This window comes from Poecilia formosa, unplaced genomic scaffold, assembly GCF_000485575.1.
Source record: "Poecilia formosa unplaced genomic scaffold, Poecilia_formosa-5.1.2 Scaffold400, whole genome shotgun sequence".
NCBI classification, from domain to species: Eukaryota; Metazoa; Chordata; class Actinopteri; order Cyprinodontiformes; family Poeciliidae; genus Poecilia; species Poecilia formosa.
The window spans coordinates 186,798-197,878 of NW_006800339.1; the positions used below are offsets into that span (position 1 = coordinate 186,798).

The 11,081-nt window shown below is 38.3% G+C and overlaps 1 protein-coding gene across 2 annotated transcripts; it reads right to left on the reverse strand.

The window, feature by feature from the left end:
* Window positions 1-1,361: 1,361 nt before the first annotated feature.
* On the reverse strand, window positions 1,362-10,459 carry tacc3 (transforming, acidic coiled-coil containing protein 3). Of its 2 annotated transcripts, none has more exons than XM_016663032.1 (17): window positions 10,303-10,459; window positions 8,810-8,972; window positions 8,538-8,665; window positions 7,968-8,005; window positions 6,907-7,882; window positions 6,504-6,546; window positions 6,290-6,416; window positions 6,146-6,207; window positions 5,940-6,070; window positions 3,930-4,002; window positions 3,731-3,835; window positions 3,571-3,638; window positions 2,880-2,923; window positions 2,624-2,784; window positions 2,432-2,538; window positions 1,601-1,721; window positions 1,362-1,523 (listed from the first exon to the last, which is right to left on the reverse strand). In XM_016663032.1, exons 1-17 carry the CDS (start codon window positions 10,419-10,421, stop codon window positions 1,458-1,460), a joined length of 2,532 nt encoding a protein of 843 aa, XP_016518518.1. In that variant the 5' UTR covers window positions 10,422-10,459; the 3' UTR covers window positions 1,362-1,457. The 2 variants fall into 2 exon arrangements, with proteins under 2 accessions (XP_016518518.1, XP_007576243.1); XM_007576181.2 differs by having other exon boundaries at window positions 3,731-3,850.
* Window positions 10,460-11,081: the final 622 nt, after the last annotated feature.

The window sequence follows — 11,081 nt, forward strand, 5'->3', positions numbered from 1 at the left end:
ATTAAATTGAATATAATTTCAGATTTTTGTATTACTTTTCTCCAGGTTAACTTATAAAGTGAGCTATTCTTACAGGTTAATTTTCTAAAATACAGAAAAGTTATTGTTAGCGAAGCTCAAACGTGAAAAATTTGACAGACATTGATATCTAATAGTAATACAGCTGTTATGTTAGATTTACCCATGTTTTATTTTATCTCTTATCTGATTACTTGATCATCATAAGAATAATCAATAGATTACTCATTACTAAAATATTTTACAACATCCCTATTTCAAAATATGTAAATGGAAATTACTGTGACATGACCTGCCTTTACATTAACCTTAAAATTGAGGAATTTGATATTTCAAAAGGAAATTTGCTTTATGTCAAATAATGTGAAAAGATTGTTTTTGGCGCTGATGAGGTAGTTTCAAAATTACTTTGCGAAGGGTCATGTGATCAACAACCGGATGCTACTACTGGAGAAAACGCCTAAATTTATTCATGTGTGATTCTAATTATATTTCTTGTTTAATGGAAACGCTGTAATTGCGGAATTGTGTTTTTTCAGCTTTAGTGGCGTATCAACAGTTTTGTACATGTTTGTAATGGAAATACAGCAATGGTAACAGTTTTAAGTTTGTAAAAGTTAGCTGTAGTTTTAAGAATCTTTTATATTAGTCTTGTGCTTTATTCTAATTACAAGAGAAACAGAATTGCACTGCTTTATCCATAAAATTAACAGATAATCACGTGACCTGGTTACACTGTGGTAACAAATCCACATCAAACTTTTAGTTTTTAAATTTAATAACTGAAAGAACCTTTAAAAAAACAAAACAAAAAAAAAACTAGGATTCGCTTGTGAATCTGTTCCTGTTGGTTAGGGGTGCAGAATGGGATCATGTCAGGGTTTGCCCCGGTGTCCTGTCTCCCTTTGAGTGGGTTAAAGTGTGTGTGGGTGAGTGCCGGGTCGGTCGTGTCCAGACACAGGTTCTAGTCTCACGGTGGCTCTTTAGATGACTGACGTGTACACCGACCGACCCTGCAGCATCTTCTCCCCCTCCAGCCTCTTTCAGGTCCAATCTAGGTAGGGTTTCCTTTCACCATTCAGGAAGCGCATTGTGCCGCTGTGGGAGTGATGCGACAGGAGCCTGTGATTGCTCGGGGAAGAAGGGGAGCTTTGTGTTGTTTAGTTGCAGGAACCAGCGTTGGCTCCAGACAGATGACGGGACAAAACGGCGAACACCGAAAACTATAACGATGCTCTAATGTTACATCGGCGTCCATAACTACTGGATACGTGTTACAAATGGAGCAGAACACTGCCCTCTAGTGGTGCCTGCTTAAATAAAATGAGACTTTAGAGAAAATATTGAAATTTGTAAAGTGTCTTTATTATACAGTCTATTAAAACACAAAAAAGAACAAACAAACGTGAAGCAGAAACAAAAAGTATTTAGAGTTGAGCTCAACCTTTCTGCACTTTTGATATTAGCTCGTCGCAGAGCTTGGTGAGCTCCTCCACTTCTTTTTCCTGAAACAAATTCACATGCAGATTTTTTAAAATTTAAAAAATAATATATAAATCAGTTCACACTGATGATCACTCACTTTCTGATCAAGGCTTTTCTCCAGCGACTGAGTCTTCAGCTGCTCCCGCCGCAGCTGAGCCTGAAGAGCCGAAACCTCCGCCTTATATTTCGATCGAACTTCAGCAATTTCCTCATTTGCGCTAAAAAAACAAAGTAAATTTTAGTCTCTACAGCCAAAACTATTTATCAGATTAACAGTGATGAATGGACTACTGAAATAATAGCCAACCAATTTGGTAATCATTTGTTAACTGAACCATATAAACTAAAAAGAGGCTGTTTGCTGAAAAAAGAAGAAAAAAAAACAAACAAGAAAAAGAAAAAACAGCTGCAATTAATACTGAACTACAAAATACTAGTACGATGGTGTATTAGGGTTACTGTAGATGAAATAAATACAAATAAAAACTCAAATTTAGACACTAATCTCAGAACTTATCTAGGGAAAAAAATCTTGAAAAATTCAGTTTGGAAAATCTAAAATTTGCTACAAAATACTTTTGAAAGTCAAATTTCCAAGTTTTTTTTGGTTTTATTTCCATCTATGATGGCCCGAATACGCCATAATACTTTTAAAATGCTAGAAGATTACTTGAAGCAAAGGATGCATCTACAACTAAAAAATACAAACGTACGCTAAAGGAACGCCATGTTATTTTAGGCAATATAATATTTTCTTATTTAAAAAGGGAATTGATATTTTATCTTTAAAAGTATTTCCAATATTGTAAAAAAAAAAAAGTTTAAATGAAAAAATCTGATGAATTTTTGTAATCGATTAATCAATAACCAAAATAATAGTTAGTTGCTAATGCGCAGCTAAAACCAAATCCGAGTTTTGGCGTCTTACAGGTTGATCTTCTCCTCGGCGTGAGCCTTCAGCGTCTGGTAGCGCTGGTCGCCCTTTTTTATCCTTTCCAAGTAATCCTGCGCGCAGGATTTCAGCGTCTCTTCATTCTGGCAGAGGGAGAAAAAGGATTTTATTTGTTTCTTTTTGCTTCCATCCAGAACCAAAATGGCGGCGTTCCTCTGAAAATCGGACCTTTTTGTAGCCCTCCACCACCTCCTTGTACTTCTCCAGCCTCTTGAACATTTCGCCCAGCGACCGCTCCATGGCGTTCAGGTCGCCAGACACCTGATCCTTCTCCATCAGAGCCTGGCTGAGCTTCTTCTGCGCCTCCTCCCGCTCCTTCTCCTGACTCACTAATTTATTCAAGAGGAAAAATAAAATACTTTTAGGGTTTTTAAGGAAAACAAAAACCAGAGGAATAAATCAGATGTGCTTTATATAAACTCACCATTCATATTTGCAATCAGCAGCTCAAACTCTGCCATTACTTTTCTATTGAAGAAGATTTTACATGAAATTAGAGTTCAGATAGTTCAGTTTGACCATCCTCATGTTCTATGAATAATAACAAATCCAAAGTGGTTTTTATAAGTGGCCCTTAATTAAAATAACTACTTTAAAATCCGTAAAAGTGAAGAAAATAAAGAGAGGAGCATTTTGATAATACGCTGTAAAATTATGTAAAACTTTACCTCCCAACCCCAAAAAATAATATCTTAAAAAAATTAAAAGACCAAAAAGTTCAAATTAAAACAAACAAAAAACATTTTGGTTAAAAATGATTTTAAAAGAAACGATACAGAATAAGGTTCAAAATGTAATAAAAGGGAATCTGAGAAATGGCAGAAGTAATCATGTTTGTCATTTCAAGTTATTCTGATTTTTAAGCTGAATTAAAACATTTGTAGAGCGATAATGAATGTTAATTTTTTTCTTTCATATTTAATTACATAGCTTGTTGTGGTTACTGTACTATCAAATGTATTTACCATATTTCAAAGTAGATAAAGATGCAGAAGGACTTGAGTAGCAAAACTTAACATTTTATTTTTCTAGACCTAAATATCATTAAAACTAATTCCAAGCAGCTGAGAAAGTTTGTAAAAGCAAAAAACGTAAAGTTAGCATTCAAAGCTCACCTCATTTCTTGACCATCGTCTTGCAGCTTTTTAACCTTGGCGTTCCACTGATCCTCTTTCTCCTTGGCCTGTTTGAAAAAGTTTAAGTAACTTTTATTATCTTCACATTAAATCTGATTATTGAGTGAAAAGAGAACCAGAGTGGCATAAAAATCCAAACCTCTGCCTGCACCCTGGCGATGGCAGCATCCATGTCCTGCTGGCTGTACTTCAGAACCTCAATGATGGCTTCCTCTGCAGGTTTGGGGAACGGAGGGATGAGGCTCTGCAGGATTGGAGGCTGAGAGCCAGAAGAAGAGACGGATGAGAACCAGGCAGGAGCTCCGACACCAAACTGTTTGACTCAGATTCAGACTCACTGCAGCCGCTGCGTCCTCCACCAGTTTGAAAACATCTTTCTGTTCGGCTGACTCCTTCTCTGCTTCACTGAACCTGTAAGGTAATTATCATGTTAATGTCTAAAAGAAACTGAATGTTGTGGAAGAAGAAGTTCTCTCCTAACTTAGCAGGTTAAAGGACGGGTATCATGCATTTTCCCGACACAAAGTGCTATAGAAGTACAGTATATTATGTTCAGTTGTTAAAAATGAGCATAACTCAAAATAATTTTAATTTTAAAATTGGCCTCCGTCTCTTTAAGAAGCTCCTACTCTTTCCGACACTTCAGTACATCATAGCAATGCTTCTGAACTAAAATCACTCCAGCCATAAACTGCTTGATGCTCATTTTTCCCAGAGGCTGATATTAATATCATCATGCAGCATTTTTAGCCTGGCCATTTAATTCCCTTTTTCTCACATAAACCAGTTTAATTTGGCCAAATCTTTAATAAAACTGCTCCTTCCCACATATATTTTAACCTTTATGGAAAAAGTTGCCCATTTCAAACTGTTGCCACCTTTAAAACCCACAATGTCGGCGCTCCAGCTCATTAAAACCCTGATTTTGCTTCAACAAGCTGACAAAATCCTTCCCTCATGTCATTTAAAGACAACATTTCTGCTTTTATTTTAGCAACGCATAACTCTATAAAGGTCAGGGTCATTCAGCTGCAGCAGGATCCCTTTAAATAGCAGACGAAACTCACAGGGTTCCTATAAATCTTCCCTTGGGACATTCCAGAACTTCTGTAACCTGAACCACACCTACATGTTGAAGCTTTTACCTTTAAGGGTAAACGCTGCAGCTGATTTTAACATAAAGTCTCTAAGGTTTGTTCTAAAAGTTACAGTGTAGATGTGGGATGGAAAATTTTAAGGTTACAGTGAATATGAGTGAATCAGCATGTAGCAGGCAGTGTTATGGGTTTTGCTCATGGGAAAGTTTTCTGAACTCTGTATTACAATAGAGTCATTTAATCGTTTCTCTGCTATGCACTCCCACGAACGTCCTTGAATGTTTAATTTCCCGTATGAAAAAAGACGTTTATGCTTGCAATCCACTTTGTAACCAAGTAGATTGTCAAACAAACCGCTTTCAGAGTCTGACGCTGCAAAGCCTGAGAATAAATGTTGACAGAGAAAATGTATCCTCTCTCTGGTTTTTGAAACAGTTTTTCTTCACTCTTTGTTAAAGAATTTCCACAGCAGACGTCTCTCACGTAGAATAATGTTTGGCAGCAGAGTTGGGGTGTTTTCACACCTGATAGTCCAGTAGACTCAGTTCAATTCGGGACCAAAATTGCAACTTTTGTTACATTTTCAGCTGCTGCTGTTCTCTGTGTCAAACAAACATATGTTTTGAAACATATGTTCCCCTCCCCACCTCCGGGGGCGCTGCAACAATTACCACTGAAGAAAATGGCACCAAAACCTCTGAAGAAGACATTACTTTAGAAATTCCTTCCTCAGTAAATGTAAACAATAATGAAGCAGGGTCAGATTTTAGTGGTTGTGCGATTTCTCCCACCAATGTTCGACTCTCACGTTTGTTTTGGTTGTTTCTACCCACAATGCCCTGCACTGCAGTTCACTTCCTGCTTTTGGAGCAGTCTCCAGTCCGCCTGGCTTTCACATACACATTGAACTGCATCAAATTTCACTTCATCCGAACCGAGATCGAGGTTTTCAGGCGGACCAGGAATCGTATCAGTTTGATTTCATGTTCACACCTTTGCAAAACAAACCGAACTTTCTAGGCAAACAAACTGCAGTTTGACTAAAGTGGACTAAAAAGGGCTATTCATCTTTAGCTTAATTTGTTTGGCTACATTTTTAAATTAAACAAAGGTTACAAGTATTGCTAAGAGTTTATCCTTGATAAATAAAATATTTTCAGATGCTTATGGGTGGTGTAATGTATGCAAGGGTCTCCTCTAGTATCCACTGGCAACAAATCAGCGTAAATGAAGACAGCAGTACAAGCATACCATGCAGAAAGGCCAGCAGGGGCAGCAGAGAGCAGCTGAGCAGCAGGACCTGCAGGTTTCTTTGGGCTTTCTCTCAGAAGCGGATCAAACTTTAGGTACAACGACTGCTTCCTCAGTGCGGACTCCTTAAACTGCTCAGGGACAAAAAACTTTTAAATATCTTCACAGCAGAAATGCAGATAATTTAGCTACCATGCTGTACTTACATTGCTGCTGGAGCCAAACTGTTCGAGGTAGTCAATCTGCCCATCAAAGTCGTTGGCCATGACTGGAACAGAGCAGCAGTAAAGTTAGAACAAATACGGATCCGACAGATTTCCAGCATCAGGAGAGCAGCAGCTTTCACTCACACATGCTTCCAGGAACAAACTCTTCATTGGAGTCCAGAGGGCTCATCTGATGCTTGAAGGGAACCTGGGGTTTCCGGCTCCTGCATTCACCTTCCAGATCTTTCTCTGACGCCACGCCATCTCCCAGCTGACATTTAAGGGGAATTAAAGTTTGTGTAAATAAGCAAAGAGAGAAGGAAGTTTGAGAGCTGCAACAAACTCAATCTCTGCTCACCAAGGCTTCATGAGGCTCAGCAGGAGGCAACATCTCTGCAGCCCTGCAGGGAAAAAATTAACAAAACAACTCAGATCAAGGCCAGAGTTACAGAAAATGTTTTCTTTGTAAGTTTTCTGGCATTCAACAAATAACTAATTTTGGTAATTCTAACTGGGCTAAAATAAATTTTTAAAAAAAGTCTGTTTTAACTTCAGACAGTAAGAAAAAAAAAATGAATTTTTATTTGGTGTATGAAAATATTTGGTTTCAACTGTAAATAACTTTCATAAATTTAGGCTTTTAATCAAACATATAATTGCATTTTATAACAGTGCAATTTGAATATCAAACACTTTATTGAAAATCAAGGATTTTTCAGGATTTCAAGGACCTATACGAACCCTGCAACAGATTTACTCACTTCTCCGATGACGCAGCTTCCCGTTTCTCCGGATTGTTTATTTGTTCTGTGGGATCCGGTTCCTGTTGCACGGGGGTGGGAACGCTGCTGGGAACGCCGCTGGGAATGCCGCTGCTCTTTGGAGAGTCAGCGATGCTCGTTTTGGTGCCGAATGGATTGAAATTCGGATCATCGAACTTCTCAAAGTCGAAGGAGTAGGACGTTTTGGGAATCGGAGCGTCAGCAGCGTCACTGGGTCCGGCTTTCCCAACGGACTCTTCGGATGGTTTAGGATCAGACGCCGGTTTTAATTCTTTACGTTTTCCATCGGTGGATCTCTTGCCGAGCTTTTTAGGCGGCGGCTTCCGCTTGACTTCGGCGCCGTCGCTGAAGTTGAACTCGAGTTTGATCTGCCCCTTTGGAGGAAGGATTTTCTCCTCGTCAGGAGCTGCAGCAAGTTTGCTTTCCTCTGCAGGTGGATCGTCGTCGGCCATCTTTCTTCCAACTCCAACAGGTGAGTTCTGGATTTTAGAGCCTCCGGACTGGAAAGGGTCGATTGTGTCGAGGTTGTCAAAATCCAGCTTGTAGGATCCCTTTGCTGGAAGAGAGGCGTCCTCGGTGAAACTGCCCGATGCTTCCCGTTGACCTGAGCTTGCAGACACTTCATCAGGTTGCTTTTCGTCAGGCGTAGCTGAGATGACGTCCTGTTCTCCCGTCGCCACGTTCACGATGACCACGCTGCTCTCTGTAGAGACGTCCGCCAGTGAGTTTTCCATGGACTGTGTGAAGGGCAGCGTGTCGTCCAGCAAGGCTTCGGCTCCCGGCTCCTCTGTTGGCGTCTGCCGGGCCTCGCTGGGATCATCGGCAGGCCTGACGGGAGACACCGGCATCTGTTTGGAGCCCTGGAAGGGATTCATGGTGTCTAGGTTATCAAAATCCAGCAGGTAGCCGCCTCTGCTCTGAATCGGCATGTCGTCGTCAGGGAACGATGACGGATCTGATGGGAGAGCAAATTTATTATCGGTTGATTTATACACAGGACTAAGGAATAAGGTAAATAGTTTATTTTTCAGATAAATTACCTTGTTTTGGAGGTTCAGTTGGTTCATGTGGTGAGGTGCTGAAAAAAAAAAAGGTGTTATTTAAGCCTGTCGCAAATAATCAGTTAAAATTAACTTGATAATTTCCGTTATGATTACAAATATTTTTTAAGGACAACTTTATTTTCAGAGACATTGTTTTATTTATGTTTTAGTTGTTTGTTTTTTTTTAGCTTCATTTTAATCAAAGTATTGTATTCTTGCAAAGAACATCATAATTAAAACAGCGCATAGAACAGATGGTGTAAGTGAGTTTTGTTTCCGTTTTATTTATTGCTTTTGGTTGTTTTGTTTTATTATGGATATTGAAAGCATCTTCCAGTTCCAGTGCAGACTTGTGACTTGTGTAAAAATGTTTAATTTATTAGTCTCAAAAAGGGTGAATTTGCATTATTATCAAGCCATTATATGACTTGAAAATAGTGTCTAAGTTTACAATTTTATCCTAATAATTTCTGGGACAAATCATCAACCAGTAAAGTTTGTTATTGTGACAGACTTGGTGTTACATTTTTTTTTTTTTTTTCTTCAAATTTATAATCCGTTTCTTACTCCGATTTCTCCAAATTAAAGGAGCCGATGGCTTTCATGTTCTCGTCCACACTGGGCATAACGACGGAGCTGCTGGGGGAAAGAATCCTTCTAGTCACCGGATCTCTTCTGGGGGTCTGAAAAGAAACCTGAACAAAACCATTTAGTCAGGGAAGTATCATCACCTGCTGCAAAATCTATTAAAAAAACATCATTTTAAACCTGACTGTGTTCATAACTCATAGATCTGAAGTTGCATGCTGTGCTCGATGAATTAACTAACAGTTCTGTACCTTGGAGTCCCTCGGCATGGTCTTACTGGGCAGGTTCTCCGTCTGACGCAGGATGGACGGCCTCCCTGTGGGCTGATCCAGGGAAAATATGTCCTGAGACAAGCTGCTGTGCTTTCCTGCTGGGATGACCGCAGAGTTCTCTTTGGCATCCACAGAATTCATCCTGTTAGAGAAGAAGAAGCAAAATGACGTTTCATGGGGGATTTAACGCCACTCTGCGTGAGGCGTCACTCTGAAAGCTGCATGCAGATGATAAGACTCTTCCTGTTGAGGCTCGTGACAACAGAGTGATCCTGTACTCAGGGTAAAGAAACTGAGGCCACACTGTTGTGTTTGACTTGAAGACCATTTTTATTTTTAAGGAAATGAAAGAGAACACAATTTGTGACTTGGTTGTTTTCAGGAGAAGAAAGAAAATATAATCAAGTTAAGATAGGAAAATGTTTTTGTATAGTAGCCTGACGCTGTGGTTCTTAAATTGTGCAATAGGTCTGGATATTTTGGTATCACCCAATTATAAAAAGGTAAATATGAAGCCATTTAGTTCGAAAGTAGAGCTGATAAATGGAGATGTTAGAAGGTTTTGGATATGAAGAAAGGCTGTTTATGAAGCATCTGAACTGGTTCACAAAATAGCCTGGGGGATGAGTGTGCAGTTTATGTGACAAGGGCAATAAAAAAAACAAAAACAAGAAGACCAAAACTGTTTTAGTATAGCCGTTTGCAAAACAGAAATTAAACTAAAATGTAATTAGTTTAATACATCACCAAAAAGTGAAATTCTAACTTATTGTTGAGGTTAAAAAATAATAAAAGTGCGTTGCCACGATATGACCACCAGGTGGCACTGATATCATTACTTAAACTAAACGGATAACGTTCAATTTCAGGGGGAAAAAACATGGAACTACACAACAAAAATAACTTTCCATAGATTGACATACATCTCAAACAGCAACTGAAATCATCACTGACAAATACAAGGACAAAACGCTTATCCTAAACACAATGTTCACCTTCAGCAAATCTTTTACGTTTTAGTTACTTTAATCTTCTGTTTAACACACATAAAAATTTGATTTATTCTAAGATACAGTAATATCTCACTTTTACCATTTATTCCAATGATAACAAAGATGGGTCAAAAAATAAAAAAACAGGCGTAGTGATATTATGACTGCAGACTGAAACCCTGAAAATAGCTTGTGAAGTCATGTAGCTGTTAGCATGTGAATCACATCAGCTGAACGATCTCATGTTTTCCTCTCTGTTTAATTATAAATACTTTTACGGTACATTTTACCACTAACATCCATTCACGCTAAGCTTCAACACGGTGTAAAGTAAAAGTTTTTTACATTAACAAAGACATCGTCAAAAACAGTTAGCATTAGGCTAACTGTCAACGGAAAAACTACAACCAGTTTAAACTGAGAAAACAATTCACACCCGTTACACACTGAATTAAGATAAGGTCAAAATTCACCACCTACCTGAACAATACTGGACACTCAGTTTGAAACAAGACCTTCTCTGGATGTATGAACGATAGTATCAGCAGTAAATACTGACTATTACTTATTTGAAAATCCCTCTCCAGTGTCTGGAACATACGCAGCCGTTTGGAATTTAAAAGTCATGAAACGCACCAATCAAATTGATCCAAACATTCAAACAAGATGCGCTTCCGGGTTAGGCAGCCAATCATATCAAAGAGCTCATCCAAAGATGACAGACGTTCCAAGATAGTGTTTGATCCAAGTAGGTGTGAGGTTGAGGTTACCACGCAATTCTCATAAACATTCAATTATTTTCATTACAGGATGTTATTTGAACTCCTTTTTATAGATGATCCTGATTTCTTTATCACAGTCTATACTGGCTTAGTTAAGAAGCTCTATTTTTTTTAATTATGACACTATCGCTTTAAAATAATAAACCAGGACCAAATATGTTTCCTTTCCACTCTCACAAAAGTAAAAAACTCCATTTAAAAATTATGTATGAAGTTTACTGTTGTAACAACTTTTTGTAAAAACACATACCAATTCCTATGATTTGTTAGCAAAAACATTTTTTCCCCCTTGAAACGTTATGAATATTTTTTGGAAAGAGTTTCAGAACTGGATCAAAAGGCATTTCACTTTAAATGTGATAAAAGTTGGTTTATTTGTTAAGGGTTAAATATACGGTAATAATTACTTCCTTATGGCTGCATTGTTTTTCATAGACTTATAAAGACCACCCGTATTTTAAACACTTTATAAGGTAA

Excerpts from the sequence above, each read along its gene's own strand:
- tacc3 (XM_007576181.2), bottom strand. The coding sequence starts at position 10,421 with ATGTTCCAGACACTGGAGAGGGATTTTCAAATAAGTAATAGTCAGTAT. Across the intron at positions 6,071-6,145 it reads AGTTTGGCTCCAGCAGCAAT|TTTAAGGAGTCCGCACTGAG; the intron begins GTAAGTACAGCA and ends GTCCCTGAGCAG. Across the intron at positions 1,524-1,600 it reads AGAAAAGCCTTGATCAGAAA|GAAAAAGAAGTGGAGGAGCT; the intron begins GTGAGTGATCAT and ends AATTTGTTTCAG.